This window comes from Copadichromis virginalis, linkage group LG2 (genome assembly GCF_057382275.1).
Source record: "Copadichromis virginalis isolate Kocher_CV1m ecotype Utaka linkage group LG2, C_Virginalis_male_GT1.1, whole genome shotgun sequence".
Classification (NCBI taxonomy): domain Eukaryota; kingdom Metazoa; phylum Chordata; class Actinopteri; order Cichliformes; family Cichlidae; genus Copadichromis; species Copadichromis virginalis.
This window is the reverse complement of record NC_140619.1, coordinates 7149238-7173807: the sequence shown is the minus strand read 5'-3', so window position 1 is coordinate 7173807 and position 24570 is coordinate 7149238. Positions and strand designations below refer to the sequence as shown.

Here is a 24570-nt window from a genome sequence, read left to right as displayed (position 1 = left end):
GAGAGCACGCATATTGGATTTGTCCGTGCTGTACAACCATTTCCAAAAACAAAACAAAAAACAAAAAATGGTATGCTGAGTAAAATATAAATAAAAATACATATGCATTTTAAATTTTACTTCAATAACACTTTTTAAAAAACAATTAGGACAGGGCCCAAAAAAGACTATAAAAAGTGGCAAAAATGCAAAAAATTAGGTGATTTTATCACCTGAAGTATAAAATATCGTTAAAAGACTCAGAGAATGTGACTGAATATGTGACCATCATTAAAAACATCCATATCAACAGTGTCAACTTTTTGGATTTACTTACTTGGATGATCAAGCATGCATTGAGACTACTGTGCGTAGAATATACGTATAAAATACTGAGAGAAGATTCCAGAAATAGCATTGCCCTTTCCAGGCTTGAACTTCTTCAACATGGATAGAGTGAAGTGGAAAACTGCCCTGTGGCAATGAAAATTTGAAATTCGTTTTGGAGTCCATGGACAAAGAGTACATCCCAGCCACAGATAAGGGGGACTATACTTCATGTTACGAGTGCACATTTCAAAAACTATTACCAGGGATTGTATGGGGGTGTACACAGTATGGAAAACTTAACATCTCTGAAAGCACCATTCATGATAGTGGAGAAACATATGCAGTAATCAAGTCAATATGAATTTTCTTATTTCAGCAAGAGAATCCTGCACCAATTCTGCACATAATGTAACAGGATGGCTCCATGGTGAAAGAGTTCAGGTGTTATACTAGCCTACAAGCTAAACTCATCTCACGTTAAAGCAAGAAGGAGAAGACATTTTGCTTTTAAAATTAGAGCAACTGTTCTCATCAGTTTCTAAATGGTTACAGGAAAAAGTGGGAAATTGTTACAAACCTTCTAATTTGTTTCCAGCACACAAGCATCAGTGAACATTGCATGTATCCCCCTGATTTATACCCAAAACACCATAAACTCCAGCCAGCACCACTGAGGTGAATTTGTGCTAGTTTCCACTGCCCTCAACTTACTTTGGAGTCTGACATCTGACAGATAATTTTCCAGACATTGTTTGAGGACAAAGAACTAAATGTACTTTCAGTTGTAATTTGGAAGATTGTTCTCTGCCACTACATTAACATTTCAACCACAAATATGAAAAGAGCACAGCCAGCTTTCGCTTTGAGTGTATATAGACAAAGTCTTTTTCAGCTTTTATTACTATGAACCATTGAGACCAAATTTTGGACATGCACCATAAAAATAAAAAGTCTATCCAAATATTGCATTTTTATGACAAAGGATGCATCTGAGGCTTTCCTTTTTACTGGTCCTTTAAGATATCTGACTGCTAGTAGGTAAACTAGTTTAAATCAGATTAACCTCATCCAGCTAAAATATTAAATTATGAATGGATGTCACATAAAAATAATTTACTGCAAAAGGAGTTTAGAAGCAGGATTTGAATGCAGGGGCTTTTATTTGCAATGCAGAACTTGTAACTGTATGCTTCAACATGACTTTCAAGCACTGTTGACTCATTCACGTGTACAGAGGGGGGAACAGGTGGATTGGTTTCCCATTGCTAAATAATCACTCCAATTAAGCAATTAAAATATGAGACAAAATCAAGTTATGGATACCCCACGAATGAGCCCCCCACACTAATCACAAATCAATAAAGACACATTTGATTGTTATCTTTCATCAACCTATTGCTTTTGAACTGCTCACACAGATTTTTCTTGTGGCTTTAATTGACTGTAAAGCAATAAGATGTAATTTGTTGCTAGCTAGGCAGTTTTAGGTTCATTAGTAAATAGTACAAGTCATTCATTCACATCATAAGGAGATTACAAAACCCTAATAACAGGCCATGGATAAGAGGGGTTGACAGAAAAGCCAAGCAGCTTCACACTCCTGAACATTAGTCATTATCATTATTGTTTATTTCATAAACCTAGTTCGTTTGTTTGTTTTTAAACCAGTCTTCCTGTGTTGTTTGAATCTTGAAACCTGACCAGTGTTTTCTAGCTTTGCTGTCTCCTTTGTTTTTATTTTTCTCCTTGTTGTAAGTCCGTCCCCAGAGTTCATACAGTTCATCTAAAAACCCCGAAGTCCTGTCTGATCAGACAGTGTGGCCCTAAACCTGCTTTAAGAGGGTTTGTGAATTTTTTTCGCCCTGTGCAATGCTGCTAAAATATTAAACAATTTAAAATGCTCAGTGTCCTGATATAATTTGTGCTCTATATATTTTGAATTAGTTAAATACACTACATTAATAATCAACAAACGGCAAAAGTTGAGTACAGGTCTAATTTACAATCATGTTGCTTTATGTTTATTTTGAACATCTCTACATCCACCTTTATTTCAAATCAATCCTTATGTGAGTGGATTATACTGGTCTGTCACCATTTTTGACAGAAGTACCTCTTTTCTAGTCTACTTTTAATTTGTTAAAGTGCTCTTAAAATATATTTTAACTCAGGGTTAATTCTTGTCCAGTTAAGTGTTTTTTTCTTCTTTTAAAAGTTCTTGCCTGGTTATTGCAGCACTGCAATAGAAATATCCTAAAAGACAAACTTAACTTTTTCTTTAGTGTTTGGTAAGAAAATGTGTATTTGTAGTGCTTCTATAAGACTCATCTACTTTTTTGCACCTTTAGCAGTCATTTCGAATGCTCAGTCGACTACCACCTTTGATTCAGGGTGTGGGCATTTTGGCCAGGTCAGCAGCAAGGCATCATTGTTCAAGGACAGCCCCTGCACCTTCTTCAATGTTTGACTCTTTGGCTGACATTCATTGACTCTTCCTTTACCTGCTAATCCACTGCTGGAGGTTAGGTTCTGTAGGTTTTGATGCTATTTTGGCTTTAATCGCTTTAATGAATCACATTTCTTTCTTGTTCAGGCTGTTCTACTCAGTTTACAGATGGAGTTTTTTCTTTAATGCTTCCAGCTTTAATAGGAAATTGCGTGATTGTTGTTTCAGTATGTCTGCAGTGTGTCTATCCTGTTTTTTAAAATTATCCTTAGGATCAAATACTTGAAAATTCAGTGACTGATACAACTTTGGATATCCAATTTAGTGTTGATGTTGGATCGGTGATAAATATAACTGCAAATATCTTAAGTTTAGACTATTTATTGGACTTTTGGTACATCTTACATGGCAAACATACAAATATAAAGCATGCTATAGCTATGCCTTCTTTATATTGGTTTTATCATAACATATCAAAAAACACCTTCTCCTCATTCTCTAATCTACTAAAATTACAATTTGCTATTAAAATGTTGTTGACTTGAATCTTCTGCTTAGGTTCACCTAAAATCACCCAGTCAACTACTGCTTTGAGGTCTCAACAGCCTGAGGACGTTAGACTTGAAAGCAAAAACTTGATTAGTTTTAACCTCATAAGGCAATAAAAACTGACCTCACAGTCAATGCCTTCATTCACTGGAGAAATTTGTGCTCTGGGTTACTAGTAAGATTTGGGAGATGTGTGTTTATTCTGTTATTGTGATTCCATTTTTGACCTCCATTGTTTTGACCTCCGATGCTATGCCCTCCTGTCACTGTGCTGCAAGGACACATCAGCGGTAACTATGTCCTGGGATATGTTGTTCTTATATGGCTTACAAACCCTTATACCTTTCCTTGAATCTTCATGCAGGTGAGAATCCTCCATTCAATGTCCAGTGCCAGATAACCTCTAAATTTAAATTTAAAATCTTGACTTCCTTTCTAAAATTTGTGAGATATGGTTTGGACATGTGCTTATGAATATATATATATATATATATATATATATATATATATATATATAATATTATTGCATGGTGTGCAAGAGCAGATTAATCAAAGAGCAGATGTAGTTGGTGAAAACTTTGGTAGATTTATTTTTAGAATGCGTTAACACAATGTTCATTAACATGCAATACAAATTCAACGGAAGAAAATGCAGATCTGAATGAGTTAAAATCTGTGCAAAGTATTCTTGGGAGAAGCGCATTCAAACCAGGCCGCAACTGTTATGAAACTTTCATTTATTTGTAAATTGATAGCAAACTTTTTTTTAATATTCGTCCTTATTAGCCCAAGCTCTGGAAAATGTTTCCCTACAACTTTGATCTTTCCAGACCCTCATCAGGCCAACAGTCATCAGGCCAACAGTCCATTCTCTCAACTCCAGCCAGGAGGGTCTGCAGGACATCGTGTAGCCATGCTGGAGTCGCTGAAAGCTGGCTTGGTAGGAGCAGATTATTGCCTAATTGTGCTTTTCAGAGTTGCTGTGAACTAGGGGTTGCAACAGGGCTGCATGGGGCCACAGCCGTGGACGCAGCACCGAAGGAATCCAACCTAGCAGGGTCTCATTGATTTGCTGAAGCAAAGGTCACCGCAGTTATGCATCTGTAGGCTGAATAATGGCCACCAGAGTGGCAGCACTGGGGTCAGATCACTCAGTTTGAGTCTCCAGTCACTTTCTTGTGGTCAACTTTTTTGGCTTTTGATCATTTATAGTGTGCGTGTATGTGTGTGTGAAAAGCAGCCTGCAGATCTCATTTCCAGTTTGGTTCATCCGCTTCCCTTTTTTCCATTATGCATGCTGAGACTGGATGATCCATCTCTCGCTCTGTTTTTCCCTCTCTCTCTTTCCCTGTATCTCCCCTCCAGCACTCCACCAGCCAACCCCTGCTATTTTCACCCCACACACATCCGTCGCTGCACTTATCCAGCCTCAGACGGCTGCTGGCTCGATAGCTAAACAGATTATCCAACAACAGAGCACCTCTCCTTCTCCCTCTCTTCCTCTCCCTCTCTCCATGCACTCTTCTAGCCGTGGGTCCTTAGAGGCGGAGGGGCCCTATTGAGCGGGGCCCAGGCTCTCCACTAGCCAGGCTCTTTATTGAGGCATCTATGGGGCTTTATGCTGCTAGCGCTCGGCCTTGCCCTCGCCATCATCAATCATCCTCGGCTCCAGGGCTGCTATCACTGCCCAGACAGACGGCCAATCACAGCCTTCCAGGAAGCTCTATAGGAGATGGAGAGAGAAGCAGAGGAGATGGCAAAAAAAAAATAAAAAATAGAGAATCAGTGTGTTTCTGTTGCTGCCAGTCTGATTTGATTGGCATCTTCTGTACCTTCTGGGTGAATGACAACAGTGGACTGTGTGATATTTGATTAGATCATGAACTAAGAGTGCGAGTCATGAAAGCACATATAACCATGTTAAAATAATAATTATAGAAGGCGCATTTGTCAGCAATATCAAAGCCTTTTATGACAGATCTATATTAATCTTGTAAGAGTTCAGTATAAAAAATATTGCAAACCTATAAATCCCAAAGGAGAAAAAGGCTATTCTGACAGATTAAAAAAAATCACTAATGAGTGCTGCAGCCGCACTGGAGGGTTCTATAGTAATAATGTGGGTTTATTTAAAGAAAAGTCAGGCAATTTGTATGTTAAAGCCGACTTTCCTCTTTTTCATCAAGCCTCAACAGTATGTTGAATTTCTACTCAAGGCTTAACTTTTTTAATAACGATTTTTCCCCCCCCCCCCTGTTCTTTCTTTTTTTGCCCCATCTCTTTCTCTCCGCAGCCCTGAGCTCTCATCCTGCTCCAGGAGGAATAGGCGGAATCTGATTACAGACCTATTTTACAGCAGACGCCGGGGCGCAATAAAGGGAGAGAGAGCACGGAAACGGGACTCGGCCCATCAATTAGATCTCTATTAGCAGCCAATGCAGACCTCACCTCAGGAAACGCCGGGGCTCTGAAATTAAACAATTCTTCAAGCTCGACAAGCCAGTCAGTTCTGTTGTATCTTTTAGAGGGAATGAGGGAGGGGAAGAGTCCTTACAAGAATGCACTACTAGCCTAAAATCATTAAAAGAAAATACGCTATATGAAAACAGAAATATAACCGTGGTGATAAAAGCAAAAAGAAAGATACAAACCTAAACCGAAAGTCGCTACTTATAAAGTAGAAACTATAAATTCTCATTTGAATAATAAATAATGTAGGAGGGCCATTGATGGGATTTTATATGAGCAGTAAACACGAAGGTAAAAACCACCCCAACAATGTCTGAGTAACATTACACGGCCTGTTATAGCCGAAAACATTGAAGTGAACAAAATCTTAAGTATTATATTGCAATATAAAAAATTACAGTCAGGTTTCCTTGTTACCTCTTCCTACAACCTCCTTCCGGTGTCATTAATCTCCAACTGCTGACCTGTTGCCCTGAGGCGGGACAATATGTCAATACTGGATAATTAGCCGCGGCATTAAGGCCATTTAGATAGAACACCTTCATGGGCTTCTGAATGACCATTAAATCAAAACGGCTTTTTGGGGAAATTAAAAGTTTTAGTCCACTCTAAAGATGCTGCGAGTCTGCACATAATTGAGTTTTAGTCAATGGGATGTGACATTTCCATGTTAATAGAGGTTTATTGGATGGGAGGGAGGGCAGGAATAGTGGACCAGCTCCCTATAGTTCCAGGCCAAAACCTCCTTTAAGTTTATGAGCACGCGTTTCATTTGTTACACTTAACCTGGTAAAATAAAGACCAATATTATCGGTATGATATGGCACCCGTTGATGAACTTAATGTCTGTCTGTCACTCACTGTTTCGGCTTGAGTAGTTGAAAAATAACCTTCATGGCACTAGTGTAAAAAGAGTTTTAACATTTTTCTTAAGCGTGCGTAATACTTATCGTTCTGGTAATAGTGGCCATTAAGCTACTTAAGTTTTACGTAAGTGTGGATCAGTTAAGATCTAGCCTGCTCTTAAGCCTTACAGATTTCCAGGGTTTGGGAAAATGCAGTCGCTAATGATTTGTGGTGATTCATTTCTGGCATGATCTGACGCAAGACCATGAGTCCTCGCCTCACAATCTTCGCCTGTTTCTCAGTACTATGGCACGTATTTCTCTATTTGCTCAATCAAAGGATGGCCATTTATCATCGAGAAGGACAGCTTCGTATTTTCTACCTTGCCCGCTCGGTTCCAGGACCAAATTCAGCATTTTTATGGAAAACTGCAGTCATTTTGATTGATGAAATCCAAAGATGTCCAAAACAATCATGGAGATCCCCAACTGTGGCGCACCGGCGGGGTGCTCCAGTGTTGTCATTGTTCCGCAGAAAGAAAGGAGCGCGTCCGGAGAACACCAGGGGAAAAATCACGATTTTCAGTTCAAAAGGCCCAGAAAAGCAGCATTTCTTTACAGGCAGTGGGAAAGTGCAGGAAAACCTTTTTCCACTTGCAGACGAAAACAATACTTGCTTGGCTTTTTCCTCCTGATGCATTCAGCTATAAAGACATGGTCTAATAGAAACAGGCCAGAATAATGAATTGATTATTTTACTGTGAGGGGTGATGTTATTTGTGTCTGAGCCAGCTGAATGGCTGGTGCAACACATCCCCCTGAAGTCATCCGATTTGCGCATACAGGCTCATTGTGTGTCATGTAGCTGCGAAAAGTAAAATAACTTTTCCTTAAAAGCGATTTCACATAGCCTTTATTTACCCGCGCTTGTCTTGTTTGCTGTGATTCATAATGTCACAAGAAATGTCACCTGTCTGGCCTAATTGCCACCTTCTGTTATTAATACCAGGAGTGTGACTCCCTTTTGCACCCGTGGATATAAGCCTATATTGCGTACTTAATACAGCGTCACCCAAAGGGAGATTCAATAAATCTCCCTTTAACGGCGTTTCCCCTCAAAACTCCTTCAGGCGAGTGGAGGCCGTGTCAAGATTGCGATTGTGCGCCAGTGCTTAGGACCAGCTGCTCCCAGGACAGACAAGCCCTTGTCAATTAGGCGGTGACAAGCAGGTCCTCCAACTGCCTGCAGGCGCTCCACTAGCCAGCAGTGTACAGTCCCTGCAATTAGTATCAATTTCTGTCGAGACCTCCTTGGAGCGCGCAGACACAGGCTGGGTAAATGGCCAAACATTGTCCAAATAACACCAAGAGCCACAAATGACAACGTGTAATGGGCCCAGTGTTAACCGCACGGCGCGCTGCAGAGAAAGAAAAACGTTTGAATTTAGGAAGAGCGGGACATAAACCCAGGATAGCTTTCACATAAACGCACAAACCTTTCGCTTATGACCGCCTTATTGCCTATAATTACCGTTACTATTTGCGTTGCTGCAGTTTACCCCAGGCACTGTTTATATTGGTGGAAGAATGACAACATTATTAAATATTTAATCGGAATAATCTTGTTAACTAATCACTTCTCTGGCAGGCGATGCATTCATTAATCAGTCTAATGAATAAACACAAAAATATGTTGCATGAACATTTTGCATTGCTGCGAAAGCACTTTCTGGTTTAAATGTTGCTGGTATTAGCAATTCATAGATACTTACCGCTGTTAGACTGCAGATCGCTTTTATTTATTTATTTATTTATTTATTTACTGCACTAAGAAAAAAGCTGCAAATTTCTAACTACTGACTTTCAAATGATCAAACACAATGCTATTAGACCTGGGGTCTTTCCTCCCTTAATTACGATGGCAAAAGTTACAGCGTGGGTCTACCAGGTTGTTAACCTCTGTATTTGATGCCTTATTTAAACATATTAATACTTCACTGATAAATTGTATGGTTCTTGTCTATAGTTATTAGCATTAATACGTTTTACGAGTCAGTAATTAACACAGATTATCTACAGACTGTTCTCCCCAGTCAGGTAGTTTTCATCACCTGCCAACTGCCAGCATCTCATTATTAGTGGAATATAACTAATTTATAAAGCATTAGCAGATGCTTTCTTTACCTTTGAACCAATGTACAACTTGGCTCTTTGCTTAAGCCAAACCGTCAGTTTTGATCCTACAAGTAAATAAATGTCAGAACAGCACTGTCACAACACTGACAACCCATAGAAGGATTGCTCACCAAGCCCCCTTTGTAAATGGTGTCACCGCAAGCAGCTGGTGGTGACATTCCCGGGCCTTGGACGCTGCCCTTTGCCCTCTGTGGGGGTTGGACTCCGGACAGGGCGGTCCAGCCATCTACACAGCTTCGTGATAGCTCGGGTCAGCAGGGCCAAGTTTCCAGCGGGGGAAGTTGGGGGAAAGTAGGCGAACAAAAACCCCGAAGCTCACCAGGCCAGTGGGATCATTAGTATGAACGTTTGTTTAACTAATTAGCAAGCTGGGCAACCAGAGGGAGGCTTGTATAGACGACATGGACGTCATATATGGCAAAGGTACGGGCATCCGTCACTCTGATTCAACAGAGGATGAATGCAGTTTGGATCATGTGGATGGAGCACACAAATCCAGCCAAGACTGCGTGGATAGTGAGCATCAAGGATCAGATAATAATCCGTCACATCGGCCAAATTATGATGCTCGGACAGTCCGTCCACTCTGTTTTATAGCAAATTAAAGAGTGTGCAACATTTAAGGGACTGACTCCATCCGTTGGCGAACAATGCGTGTTTTTTTTTTCGACGGAAGATTTTACTGCAGAGTTCAAAGTACAGGATGAGGACAGGGCAGCGCACTGAAGTTCAAGAACAGTGCAAACAGCACATGCCAACAAAAGGAGCCACTGAGCATTCAGCTATGGCAGAGCAGAAGAAGTTGGTGGGGAGGAGGCTGCGGGTCCCGCGTTAAATATGGGAAAGTTTGGGGAACGAGGTCGGCAGGTCAAGAAAAGTCAACAAGAGAGCAGTCTTGATGACAGAAGGAATTTAATATCAAAAATACATAAATCTTCAAGTGAGGGCAGGCGCATAATGGGCACAATGGAGGCGAGTGTTAGAGTCAACACAGATTTGTTGGCGATTAAATGAATCAGGCCAAGTTGTTAACATTTAACACAAAACGTTGGCACTAGAATAGAGGTTGAGCGGGATGGAAGGGGGTTTCCTGGCTGGAGCAGAACTGTCAGGGCGTGCAGAAAGACAGCCAATGTGCAGCGACAGATCTGGCGCAAGACTGCACATTTTGTGCGTTTGATATTATGCAGCAGCTTCGTTATTTTAAATTTGAACAAATAATTCCAATTTAAGTTATATGAGTGTTCTTAGACGATTTGCTGATCATTTGTGCCGAGTTGTTGGTGCGCAATTACACACTAAGTTTTAAGAATTGGGTGACTTATCGCGCGTTAAGATAAACCCACCTCAGTTTGTTGAATCATATGTCACTGCAAGGATATCGGTCATCTCGAACAATAGGTATTAATCTTCCCATGGTGTAGGAAATAAGCCTACATTTGTCTCCACTTCCCTTCTGACTGCTGTGCTACACTGGACGCAGCGCTGAGAACTCTGTCTGACCTTCGCCCTCGCCCCTGCAAAGCCCTGCAAGTTCCCCGGCAGTCGCAAACAACTCTGAATTCCATAATTCTTCACGAAAAGGCACTATTAGGGAAAAATCCTTCCTTTTTGACAATTTAATAGTGCAAACTAATCATCTGGTTGACACGGGCCATTCATCTCCGTACAGGCAGACAAAGACAAGGCCTTTTCCATAGGTTTGTCTGGATCCTGGAGTCAGACCAGCCTCTATTTTGAGATCAAGTGCACAATAAAAGCATTGTGACTGCTTAATGGCTATGTTTGCGAAGCCACCCAAAACCCAGTGTATTAAATGCATTTTTTTGTAAAGAATGAAAAATAGGCAAACGTGGACAAAAGGCCGCAGAACTGACAATAAACCTGTTTCCACGGTATAAAACTTTGTTTGGGTGCTTAAAGCAATCAAAACACGAAATAAAAGAAAAGATTGGGGATAAAAACTGGGCGCCACAAAATTGCTTAAACGCCTCAAGTTATGAATTCGTTTCTGAATCAATTTAGCGGTGCAGGCATTTTCCAAACATCCTCTTGCGGGAGTAACAAGACAGGGAAATTGATCCGGTGAGACCTCACCTCTCGGTGCGCCTCAATAAAAGAGACATCAGCCTCTCTTGACGACTGTATAATTTTTAATATATATGCAATAAATGTTCAATTTGTTTCCAGAAATGACGGGAAATAATAACGTCAAATTTTAAAGCCATCCATTACAACCAAACAATGCTCATGCATAGGTGCTCTAGCGCAGAGTGCTTTGATTAATTCGCATTTTGATTGTGTTTGATAAAGCAATAACGTTACGGCGCTCGACTCTGGACCATTTTACACTCCTGGAAAACAAATACGATGGTGGCTGAGTTTTGATTAAAAAATATATGTATTTCAGGATCATTTCTGAAGCCAACAGATCCTCTTTACTGCTTGTTGTCCGGGTGGAATCTGATAAACTTCAAGAAACCCTAGGAGTGAATTTCCATGGAAATTAAGTAAATCCAATATGAAGAAACAATCTGATTGGTGTCACAGTCCTCGATTTCTGTGGTCATTAAGTGAGCAGTCACAACACCCCTCAACAGAATCTAGTTATAAATTCTGTTTTAGGGGTTGTTATTAGCAGTAAATTCATCAAGATCTTAAATAAACTAAACTTCAAAATAGTAATAGTAAACAGGCTGATTTGTTAGAAAATACATAAAAAAATAGCCATGTGCTGTTTAAATTGTCTTCCACTCCAGACTCATACAGTCCAATAACATCGCAAATATATGATTTAGCCTGTTACATAAATAACATTTTTAAAAAATGGTGCCATAGACACATAGCTACTTTCAATACCAGTATATTTAACACCTAATAAGTACCTACAGAAATGATGAAATGGCAACTCATGCTATATTATAAAAAGTCTCTTGGGGAAAAAAAGGGCAGAGACAATTCAGTTTTTGTGGCATAATAAATGTCCCTTTAGAAATTTGATTCAGCCAGGTTACAGTCCATGCATGGATATGTTCAGATGCAGGAAGTCCAGGTAGAAGGGGGCTGAGGTCCCAGATCACTGCAGACCTTGACACAAAGTGCATTAAGTTGGCTGATCTCTCTCAAACCATTTGATTAATTCACTCCCATTCAAAACCAAGCGAGCAAGGAGTGGAGGGACGTGACCAATGACATAATAGGTTCTGTCAAACAGCCTTGCAGAACGCCCAGACCATTTGTGGTGACAATCCTGATGCCATCAGTTCCATTATAGAACCCCCATTCAAGCCACAAACAAACATGGCTTTACTTCCAAAAAAGGGGAAAAGTCAGCTTTCTGGTAGATCCCTTTTTGCTTTTTATCTCAATAGATTTTGGCTCAGTGCTAAGCGTGGACACCAGATACCCTGACTGATCAGTAAATAATATACACTGATCAAAAAGAAAGACAAAAACCAGAACTATGTGCATCTATGCAAATTGCTCTAATTTCATATAATGTGAGCTATAATATCGATAGATGTACGTTAGACTTTAAAAAGAAATAAGGGCTCACATAATACATTTAAAATGGCTACACAATACAGTATGATTGTACACATCTCCCCTGTTACAGGAAGATAAATCTATTTAACGTTTTACCTTCCAAACAAGTTCATTTTCATTTGCCTTAAGTGTTCTGTGATCATTATGTCAATCAAAGCCAACATGTCAGGGAAGGTTTTATTTCTGAGCACTTGCATAAAAAAGGCTGGCATGAAAAAAGATTTCAGAGATTTTGCAAAATGTGATAAAACAGTTTTTAGTGTGTAAACACATACAGCAGCAGACAGTAATGGCCATCACAAACTGAGGGTCGTTACAAATGTAATGAAGAAAACACACTACATGTAAACAACAGACAAAAATGTGGTACAACTGGAGCCACTTGTCTGTTAAACAGTAGATCACATCTCCTCCAAAAGTGTTTAGCTCAAATAAATATTCCAGGTCTAAATCTCCAACAAGATGGTCCAATATCAGGAGTCAACATGCTGTTTTTGTCATTTTGCCTTATATAAGAGCAGCCTGTTAAAGCAATAATGTGTAAGATGACCACTTGCAGGATATCTTTTGAAAATTGTGCATGGTCTAATAAAATTAAGGGATAATTTGTATAACCTAAAATATTTAATCAAAAACATTTTAGTGTGCTGTTTTCTATCTTTTGTGAAAAAAAATATTAAGATTGTAAGAGAACCCTAATCCAAATAAAATCTGCCAAGAGAACAAAGTATATTTTAACCAGCTGACAGAAGTGAAAACAGGCACAGCAAACTCAAATAAATAACTTAAATAACTGACAAGTTACTGCAGGTAAACGGGTATGTAAATATTTGTCTTTCCTTTAGCCTTGGGGGAGATCTGGTACGCGTCTGACTTTATTCCGGCTTTCTTTGGGAGTTTTAAAGCAGTTCAAATGTTTTTCCAACGCGTGATTGGATCAAAATTAAGCAAAAACATTCATTTGTATAAATTGTACAACTTCACTTTTTAAACCTGAAGATATAAAGATATCATTCGGCCTCATCAGTTCGCCTAGAGGTTTCACACCCACCATTAATCACTGCAGTCATCGTGAAATAAGCTTGAAACGCATTCTTTGAGAAAAAAGGCCAGAGTCTGTTGATAACTCGTTTTATTGTTCTTTTAACCAGTCTGAGGGAAATTCACCGTGTCCTTCTTTTCCTCCCTATCAAACCAACTCTCTCTTAACATCTTCTTCCTCGCTTGTCCCGATTTTCATCCCCTTCCACGCCCTGTTTGTTTTGTCCGAATAGATTCAGAGACTAAGATGGAGCCACTACAAGCGCATTCCTTTAAGCATACACGACTGTTTATTTCTTTAAGAAGCTTTTCGCTTTGGTCTGTCACTCACACTCCTTTCTTTTTTCCCTTCTTTTTTCTCTCGAAAACTGTTGAAGAAGCTTTGAAGGAAAAGATTAAAAGCGGAATAAAGTGAGTGCGTAATGCGTAAAAGGGTGTTTCTTTAGATCAAAGACAATAGATATTGTTCTGCTGAAGTCAATTTCTGTAAGTATAATACTTGCATCGTTTTCCCTGTTACTGATAGTCGTACGTGTCCTCGGACGATAAATAACCACAATAACACTTAAAAATCGAAATTTAAGTACAGTTTAAAAAAGAAAAAGAAAAAAATGAAAAAACAGATTGAAGGGCCCCACATTATGAAGGCAAGACAATTTCAAAGCTTATCATTACTTTGGCTGGCTTCCGGATTGTTTATTTTAGATTTTATATTACTTTATTTTATTTAAACGCAGACTTACGCTGTTTGTGTTCTATTATATTTTTTTCTTACTTTTTAGGAAAAAAAATCGTGTCATATTTTAAGTTCTGGGCTCCTAACCCACAGAACTCGACCCACAGAAAAGGAAAAAATCGAGTAAATTATTCGAAACTGCGAGTTTGTTGATGCTGGTGTTTGATCTCAAGGGGTTTCTAATCATTAAAATGTTTAAAGGCAGTCTGGCTTTCTAAAAGCCAAAATCGTGATAAATATAAAACAGTAATGATATATATTTGTCCCATTTGCTTTCAAACGATAATGTTGAGATTTCAATAACCTTCACCTTTAGAAAGCTTCCTCAGCTGGTTCTCATCCACCCAGCAGCAATGCGGGACTTATACTGGTATCATTAACGTCCCCGAAGTCCCACATTTCTGCAAAAACATCGACATTATAATTTTTGTGACATATTTCTCTCTGCGAAACTTATCAAATACCCGCTCCATTCTTCCGTGGGAGCTCGGCCAAATTAAAAGTTGGCCACATAATGTTCTCTCATTTAAATTCTCACCTTGAGCTCTCTAGTGACTGGTAATGGTCCGAGAGGAGCTGACACCTAAAAAAATCATCAAGGTCTAGTCTCAGTGTACGCTATCGTTCGGAGAGTTCTGTCATGCCCAAAGAAGAAGAAAAAAGATAAAATAGTAATAACGTTTTGAAGCAGGCAGGCAGAATCATCAATTAAACATAGAAAATGCATGCAAGGCAGGGCGCTGCAGCCTTACTTACTCTGTGCTGTGCTGAGTCTCCGCAGTTTAATTACAAGCCCTAATTTCCGATCGCAGATAGTGTCAAAAATCTGCGACTATTTCTCAGAGATTCCCTTTAACAAGTGGAAACTTAGTGTCCTCCTGCACCATTTTATACATGATGAGCCGTCAGTAATGGGATTATTAAACAAAAACGTTTCAGGCGCTGGCGTTAACCTTTTTTAATGCCTAATTAGGTTTTGCAAAGAAATAATTAGATTCTACAGTGCTTACACTGCCTATATTTTCAAATGGCATCTGCAGCAAACACATCATCCTGCGACACTCGTGCCAATAATCTGCGGACATATGCGCCACAGCAGCAGTCAGATGCAAGATTTTAAAACATGATGGGACCAAATAAGGTGCACTTAAAGCTAAAATAATTTTCAGCACATGCTATAGGCCAACCTGCAGCAGAAGGATGCTCTGGTCGACTGCGCCCCCTTGTGGTAGTAGATTTAAGGTTCACCATTACTGAAGGAGATTGGTTAAAGGGAAAAAATAAATTCGATATTGTTATTGTCTAATAAAAAGCCCAGTAAACCTAAAATTTTTAATCCAAGCAGTACCGTTTCTGAGCAGTGCTAAGGCTAAAATAAATAAATACCACTGAAAAGAGCTCTGTGAGGACCATAATATGGGCGTTGACTTTGACGCAGGCGCAGTTTTTCCTTTAAACGGGCATAAGAGGTGCTTTTTAACAACACCAATATCGTTACTAATTTTAGATAACGTTAGACTTCCATCTCCTAATTGTCTTGTTATGACATATAACATTTATAACATTTTTTTGCACATGTCGAGGAGCGTGTCAGGCTACATTTCACTGTGTGTTATACTTGTATAACTATGCATGTGACAAATAAAGAACCTTGAACCTTGAATATCTTTGGTGCCAGACAGCAAAATGGACAATAAAGATGTATCCTCTATATGGGGAATAAATAAACAAAAATAAGTTATTATCTCTTTCTATTCATAGAAAAAATAAATAGAAAATTATTAAATTAAACAAAAAATTTTTTATTTTTTTTATTTTTTTTTTATTGTTAAAAGATACACACTGCGTTTGAAGTACTTCTAATCTTTCGCTTCGTGGTTTACCCTTCTCTTCATGCTATGTTCCTAGCTTTCCATGTTCATGTCACCTCTGAATATTTCGATTTTGTGTATATCACTAACGTAAAACTGCTTTTAATGTTTTCGTTTTTGGTTATCATGTTCTGTGCGAAACCTATGTAGTTTTTGATTTATTACAGCTGTTTATATTATATATCCTTTTTTATTATTCACTGTTCTTTAATTTCGAGTTTGAGCTTTCAGTATTGTTTATATTGGGGGGAGTTTACGGAATGGATTTTGTCGTTTCACTTCAGTTAGAATGCTTTGGATGTATAATTTTAGTTTAGTCTTCATTAGTTCAATTGTAGTATTAGTCGTTTAATTGCCTACAGCCTAATATGGAGGGTATCTGTCAGGAGCACAATTTTCAATAAACTTATAAAACAAAGCTTCATTAGGTACATTAAGACAGTTTTTGATATATCGCGAGAAATAGCGTACTTCCCGTCTTACGCTACAAGGTCAGCTGATCGTTTACTAGAGTAGTTCCCAGAGTGCCAAGCTTCTGCCTGTCACGTTAACCGGTTAGCACGCGACGTAAATCAACGCTGTAGCGCTGGTAAGCAGAATGCTTTATTATTGCCATATATAGGGTCAGGTGTAGCTATTAATTAAGTCTTCTTTAAACTGCCGGGCGACCTAACGTTGACAAAGTAATCAGGGAAGCATTCACGTACGACCTAGGTAGCAACTATTAGCTGAGGCGGTAGCTGACGTGCTAGTAACGATGGTAACAGAATATTCTAGATACACCTGCTGCTAAACAGCGTTAGCCTTAATAAAATACACACAGGGCTGCCTTATGATAAATTTGCAGTCATCAGTCTGGGATTTAACAGCAGTATCTGGATATTTTAACCATTTGGCCTTATAGTGTCTGTTATTAACAAGTCATTACCAGCATAAATTAGCACATCCGCCAGCTAGCTACCGGTATATCTTTCCTTTAGAGGGAATGATCGTTGTTAGATTCCATGTGTCCCATTCATATGTAGTTTGTGCTTACAAAGGTTAACCATTTAATCGTCCCGATTTTACCTTAGCGAATAGATCATCTAAGTGTCCATCTCCAGCGTCAGTTAATAGATGAATCCGGAACCTTTGTGAAAGTTAAAATTTACCAGTATATGGTGAAAGATTCATAAGGCCAAAGGTGGCCTCTTTTGTTTGTTCATCAGACTAAAATCTAAATGAAGCCAGTTTAAAAATAACAAAGGATGGAAAAAACTAACAGAGTGAAACACAAAAGTTGTGGTTTCAGCTTGAAAAACTCAGAATCAATAATAATTAATGTTACTAATTATTTTACCTTTGCAATCAGTCATTTTTATGAGATTTCTGTAGAATAATTGACAGATGTCTGGTGGAAGATTTATGTTTTACAGCAGCTCTTGGTGATACAGTTTGTCAATGGTTTTATATTGACATATATTTTGTTCAGGAAGCTGATGAAACTCAAGCCAGAGAGTGAAAATCATCATTGAGGAAGGGATGATATTTTCATCACTTGTACTCATGTCACACTGTTGTGATCGTGTGATCACATGTAATTGCTAGACAATATTATCGATTGTCCATCTAATCACAGGTGACCTGAAATTTCAATGAGCAGTTAGGGTTACTTCTAAACTTGAATTTTTTTCCCCCAACAGAGAAACCAGCACCCCCAAAGATGGCTGATGCAAACCAACAAAACCCTCCGCCACAGCTAGGCCCTGTGGTAGGTTGGCTGCTTTAACTCTGTAGTTCAAATATTCCAGTATTATTGTGCCCAAAGGTGTACTCTGATTGTACGCATCCTGGTCAGAAAAAAAAGAAAGAAAATGGTGCTTCATTTTCTGTTAATTGTTTCATCAAGAACTTTTATCAGATATTTTGAAGAAATTGGGAACAGTTTTGCTAAGATTTAAGATATCTTGAGCCCCTTACAAAATGTATGTGCTATGCATAGTTTTGACTGAACAGTTTACTTTTTTAAAATTGATATTATTTATTTGAGTGCTTTAGCCCTAGATTGTTTTATTTTCTACATATAATTGGAATGATTTCATCCTAAATCTGTAATTTTGACACCCAAACATGTTTATCTTAGGGGGCAAGTAGAGTAGGGATGTGTGGCATGTATTTCAGTGCTGTTTGCAAGAGTTGGATGACATACACTACCAATCATTCACTTGAGTAACATCAGTTGAATGAGGATGACCAAGATGAGTTGCAGCTGCCCCCTGACTTTTGAAGGCAAGGCGGTAAAATTAACTTGTAGATTGCATTAAGATGCTTTTTAGTTTGGCTGAATTTTCTATGCTAGCCACTGAGAGAACCTGACTGTAAGTTTAAAGTCAGTAAATCTGCTACCAGTATATATGAGAAAAATGGAGACAAGAACAAGGGATTGGTTCGGTTTAATGTTGAGCATCTTTGTGTCTCTGCAGCAATTTCTAATGAGCAACAAGCTGGAAACTGCAATGTGGCTGTCACGACTCTTCACTGTCTATTGCTCTGTAATGTTCATTCTACCAGTTTTGGGGTGAGTTCACTGTGCAAAATCATCTAATTATAAATGTCAATTAGCTTTAAAAGTAATTGTAATCCAGCCAAAATCAGCATTTGAGTCTTTGTCACTGCTTGTATATTTCAGACCCTATGCAGCAGCTAACTTCTATCAGAGAGCGTTGTTAGCGAATGCCCTCACCAGTGCGCTTCGCTTACACCAGAGGCTTCCACGCTTTCAGCTGAGCAGAGCTTTCTTGGCCCAGGCTCTGCAGGAGGACAGCTGCCATTACCTGCTCTACTCACTCATCCTGGTCAACTCCTACCCCATTACAAGTATCCTTTCATTATGAGCAAGTCTGCAAGATTAAATGGAGATTAGAGCAGGGCAATATGGCCAAAAATATTTATCACGATATATATTTGAAAATTTGCGATAACGATATAACCGACGATATAATTGATGCGAGACAAAATACAACTCCACAACATTACTAGCGCAAAAAGACAACCTTCCATTTATTTTCACTTAAACAAGAAGCTGGTTTTTATGTACATTAAAGCTTTATAAAAATGTAACAGTGCAAATGCAAATTCCTTGCTGAAAGTTTAACCAAAAGGCATTTCCAGTAGAAATGGGCTGACATATCCTGAGCATAGAGCTGGGCGATAGAACGATAACGATATGTATCGCGATATAACTTTTACTCGATAGAGAAATTAAGCTATCGCGATAGACCTCGCCGCTCTTGTCCTCTTAAAAAAATAAAATAATCAGCCAATCCAAATTAAGTAGCGCAGAGCCGAACCAATCACAGCCGCAGCGTCACGTCACGTGACTTGTAACGTACAGCACAAGTGCCAAGCCGCACGTGTGTTTGTTTGGGAAGCAGCCAGCAGGTAATGGAGGAAATGAGTGTGCCGACTAGAAAAATCAACCGAGCGTGACCGAAGAGAAAACAGATAATGGTTCCAACGCCGGAGAGATTGTCGAACGGAAGAGCCATAGAAGTTCCGTAGTGTGAAGGTATTTCGGCTATTTCAAGTCTGACAAAAAACAGAGTAGCGTGCACTGTAAATGTGCCGAAAGCAAGTCTGGAAATACAATAAACTGGTGCATGCGTCACACTGTGCGCCACGTTATTGTTTCGGTGAAATGAATTTCTACAATACTGTTAATTCTACTCTCTGCAGTGTTTAAATGCTTACACATACACACAGTTACTGTCCGTCCACACATACGACTCGGTTCTGCTTCTATGCCCCAGCTTTGTTTACTTTTTCCCACCGAGGCTTCTAGACTTCTGATTGGCCAATATTTCTGCACGGTTAGGAATCTAGCGCCACCTGCTGCTTTGCCATGTTCATAGCAGCGTTTTCCTTCATTTCTGCCTTTATGTGTGGACAGGATTATTTTTTAAAACGAAAACGGAAAATCTCCGTTTTCAAAAATACCCGTGTACGTGTGGACGTAGCCTCAGTCTCTGACTGGAAGCGCTAATTCGTCATTCGGCTTTTGTCAGACTAAAGTAACTGTTAAAACTGTTTGAAAAGCTAAGCTATACAACAAGAAGAGATTGAGAATTTCCTTTTAGTTCTCAGTTTATTTGATATTGACAAAAGTTAGTCAGTTTTGTCTGTTCTTCTGTAAAACAAACTAAGATTTATTTTTAGAATTAATATTTTGTTTCTAAGTGGAATTGACAATTTAGTAGTCTGTTTCGTTTGTTCTATTTTGAAACTTAAACGCTTTAGCGGCTGCCTTTTGTGTAGTTTGCAATATTTGCCTTTATTTATCTGAAAAAGTCTGATGTTCCTTAAGTACATCTACCCTGTTGAACTTATTATGGGAAATAAATATTTACATAAAAACAAGCTGCTGATTATTTCACATTTTACTTATGAGCAACGGCACATTTAAATCTTACAAATATAGTTATTTGGCTTATATCGTGATAGATATCGTTATTGCCTGAAATGAAAAAAACATATCGTGATATGAAAAAATCTCATATCGCCCAGCTCTACCTGAGCATAACCATGTATAATATCCACTGAAGTTAAAAAGAGGTGCTTTGCAACATTAAACTGCAGTGTGCAGTACGCATTTTTCGGACCATAAGGTGCACGGGATTATAAGGCACATTAAGCGAAACAAAGCAGTCAGATAAATCAAACTTTATTAAACTCATTCTTCTTGCTTCCTCCACTTCTGTACCATTGATTCATTAATGTTGAATTCTCTGGCAGCTGCTCTATTCCCATGTTGCTGCAGTATATTAATGACTAACCTCGTATTGTGGATGGATTATCTCAGTTGTTCTCCTGACTGAAGTTTGGTCCGTTTACAGCATCCTGCCATGCGATTGCATTTGTCTCTAACCATGAAGAACCTTCACGTTAACTTTTATAAGTGGAAAAGTGTTAGTGTTCGTCCTCCAGCTTCACTGTTTATGTTATGCTAACATAGCTGTGTCGCTAGTGATCACGTAGCACATCATTATATACCAGCTAGCCCAACTTCAGTAACCCTACAAACGTCACTGCTGTTTAGTTTCCTGTCTTTATTTATGTTGGAAGTGATAGCAGAGCTGTGCGTTTGATTTTTTTCAGAAATCTCTCAGTCAGAACATGCAATATCATGCTTAGGTAACTAGCGAAACTAGCGAGCTAACTTCCGCTAGCTTCCTGCTAACTTCTAACTCCGTTAAATGTAATAACTTTTGTTTTCATGGATGCCTGGAAGTTAAACTTTATAGTTACACCTGGTAAAGCAGCAATGCTGATCGTTTTATTAAAGATGAAAGAATTTAGACAGTTTTTAACTCTAAGTGATGCTGCAGTGTTGTTTGACCTGAAACATACGGAGTTTAGGACCCAGATTACTCCCAGATTTAAGAGCATCTTAGTCCGACAAATATGACAATAACAACGGCCGCTTGCATGTTCTGCAAAAAAATGTGCTTTGTTGTGTATCTGATGGACAAACACCAAACCAGTTCCACATCACGGAAGTTGCATCATTTTTACAAACCAATTCTGGTTCATCTGTTTCACTCAACAATCGGCCATGTGCGTATGAAAACAAAGGCACTGCGCATGCGCGTTTTACTCCCATTCTATCGCGATATTTCATTTTCCTATTGTTGCCTAACATTATACCGGTATTACCGTGAACGGTATAATATGGCCCAGCCCTAATGGAGATGATAGCATTGCTACATACATTGTGTGTTTTTTAGTTTTAAACAATAATAAAACACTATTTCACTGCTATAGTTGGACAGACATTTACTTGTTGCTGCAGTTTTTTTCCAAAGACGGTCTGATAGGAGTCCTTAAAGGGTTCAGACCTGCAGTATTACAAATCAATTAGTCTTAGCAGTAAAAGATTTAGTTTTTCCGTAGTTGGAATCATGCTCCCTTATTATTGTATTATTTAGGAGGAAGTTGTTCTTTTTTGTTATTTAATCTTAACCTTGTTGTCCAGTGAGCATCTTTCCAGTTTTTCTTTTTTCCTTGCTTCACGCAACTACCTACACAAAGAAAGTTCTTGATGTAAGTATGAGTCACCACAGTGACTTATTGAAAATTACTGTGAAATCAGTTTAAACATTATATAGCCACAAGATGGGATATTAGTACCAGCCAGGCCACCATGTCTGAGGCAGCAGAGTAGGTTTGTGGTTGGGTTCACACAGTTGCAACAGAGCAGCGCTTTACATGGCTGCTCTGCTTGTGTGTGTGTGTGTTTGAGAGAGATTAGGCAAATGAGAAACACAACGTAAAGAACTTTATACTTAACTGTTACAGTTAAATTGAACTACGAACGTATAATGTACCATTAAGCGACTTAAAGTCTGGAGGCTAATGATTTTTAATGTGTTTTCCTTTACCTTTTACTTCTTGCACCCACTGCTCATTTCAAAATGTTGATTTGCCAAAGCTTTCATTTCACTTTGTGACTGTTTTCTGTTTCTTTAAGACCATGGGCCCAAACAGCATGATGTTTATCCGGGGTCTCCTGGACAAACTGACAACTAATCAGCAGAATATCCTGAAGTTTATTGCCTGTAATGAGATCTTCTTGATGCCAGCAACTATTTTTATGCTGTTCAGGTATGCTTACAACTGTCAACGATTTCTTTTTCTGAAGACCAATTGTAGCATCCCTAATCTAGAGATATGTGAATATTGATTAGTTGCAGTGACTGTTTTGTGGTTATTGTTGTGTTAATCTCATAAATATCTATCAGTTTTCTCTTAACAAATGCAAGCCCTTCTTTGTAATCTTAATACAGAGTGTCCAGTTTTCACATGTTCATGTCAATAATATTTTGTCAACAGCGGCCAGGGGAGCCTATTGCTGCCTTTCATTTATTACCGATTCCTCACTCTGCGCTACACATCCAGAAGAAATCCATATTGCCGGTAAGACTTTGAATTATCCGTTATTGTCACATAGCAACATGGTGACTCAGTGTTTTGCGCTGTTGCCTCACAGCAAGAGGCTCTGGGGTTCAACCAAGGACATGGCCCTTCTGTTTAGAGTTGGCATGCCCTGCTATTCAGAAGGTACAAAGATTAGATTAAATTTGCTTTCAATACAATCCGAGTGAAGTACTTTTCTTTCTGTCTCAGCACCTTGTTCACCGAGCTGCGAATTCTTTTGGAGCATTTCATCATGAAGCCTGCCTGCCCTGCCTTCTTCAGGAGGATGTGCCTCAGCAGTATCGCCTTTATCAGCCGCCTCGCCCCCACGGGGGTTTGATTACACTAAATTTGTTTTCCTCATGTTTTGTTTTTCAGTAAGATGTACGATGTGACTTAACTTCGATGGGGAAAGACTTTGCCATCAATGGAAGGAACCGTTTTTTTTGAATGTCAACTTTACAGTCTGTGCTCCAATTTTTGTGTATCTGAGTGCAGCTGAAGACAAGCCAGTAATGCACTGAAGGCTAATGCTGATATTTGCGTTTCCATCCTTTTAATGTGACCTCATTGAAGCGGTGGACATCCTGTTCTGTTACCTTCGATGGGCCGAGCACATTAGCTTGACATCAGCTGGGTTCCCTGTTTATCGGCTGTTATCATTCTTTCCTTTCATGTCTTATTTATTCATTAAAATCACTTATTATATAATGAAACATTAACATTCTCAGATTAGTAAATTAATGAACATGTGTTTATAAACAATGGATTATGATCATTTCTTTAAATAATCATATTGTACTTTTTCAGTTTCCAACTATGTCTGATTTGTAAAGCATCCAATGCTCTTATGTGTCTAAAAGCCTAAATATTAAATGTATTCTATCAATGCCATTGACTCACATTTCAGCAACATGCAAAATCTTATGTAGCTATGATGTCAAAATGGATGTTAAACTGAGAAAATAATCTGCTGTATTTTATAGGATATTTTAAGGTACCAGATGTTCTGCTGTATGATTCACAAATGGAATAACTTGCAGAAAGCATGCCATGCTTATGAATGCACCCTGACCTCATTTCTCAGTTTAAAAGCTGTTTTGATTTTGAGTCATTCATTTTTTTATTAGGCTATAGGTTTCTTGCTTAATGCATGCCCTGGTATGTTTTTCTTTCCCTGCCATGTTAATTGTGTTTACTTGCCTACAGACAAACCACATTTTTATAATGAGAATAAAGTTATCTCCTAAACAAACATAGTGTTGAAGAATGCTAATTGGGTTTGGTACCAATAATTTCTTGCATTATAATAGTTGACTTCAATATGAACAAATCCTAATAAGGATTTATTTATGCCTGTTTTTAATTGTTATTCAAAGCATAGGTCTAATATAAAAGTATTTATCACAGATAATTTCAGTGTAATTGTATATTGTTTCTCACTAGAGAAATGTGAGTTAGTGAATAATTGTTCAGACCCTATGAGTACATTGTAAAAACAATTTTACATGTACATATCAAATACATCTTATAGACACACTGCACGCCATTTATCTGGGATATATTTGCAAAAAACGATGTGTGATATTTATGTGTCATTTTAAATAAGAG

At 38.6% G+C, this 24570-nt stretch overlaps 1 protein-coding gene and 1 long non-coding RNA gene across 2 annotated transcripts; one reads left to right on the top strand and one right to left on the bottom strand.

Moving 5' to 3' along the window:
• Nucleotides 1-4509: 4509 nt before the first annotated feature.
• On the bottom strand, nucleotides 4510-17260 carry LOC146716898 (uncharacterized). Its single transcript, XR_014922440.1, has 2 exons — nucleotides 17077-17260; nucleotides 4510-5027 (listed from the first exon to the last, which is right to left on the bottom strand). It is a non-coding gene; the product is annotated as an uncharacterized LOC146716898 (long non-coding RNA).
• On the top strand, nucleotides 16488-24216 carry tmem33 (transmembrane protein 33). The gene is made up of 8 exons (XM_085469466.1): nucleotides 16488-16597; nucleotides 17691-17758; nucleotides 18471-18565; nucleotides 18677-18864; nucleotides 22019-22086; nucleotides 22514-22647; nucleotides 22876-22959; nucleotides 23170-24216. Exons 2-8 carry the CDS (start codon nucleotides 17711-17713, stop codon nucleotides 23297-23299), a joined length of 747 nt encoding a protein of 248 aa, XP_085325592.1. The 5' UTR covers nucleotides 16488-16597; nucleotides 17691-17710; the 3' UTR covers nucleotides 23300-24216.
• The last annotated feature ends 354 nt before the right edge of the window (nucleotides 24217-24570 follow it).

Bases quoted from the DNA above. Each gene is read 5' to 3' on its own strand.
- tmem33 (XM_085469466.1), top strand. From the start codon at position 17,711: ATGGCTGATGCAAACCAACAAAACCCTCCGCCACAGCTAGGCCCTGTG. The intron at 18,566-18,676 runs GTGAGTTCACTG...TGTATATTTCAG, and splicing joins TTCATTCTACCAGTTTTGGG to ACCCTATGCAGCAGCTAACT. The intron at 18,865-22,018 runs GTATCCTTTCAT...CTTGTTGTCCAG, and splicing joins CAACTCCTACCCCATTACAA to TGAGCATCTTTCCAGTTTTT.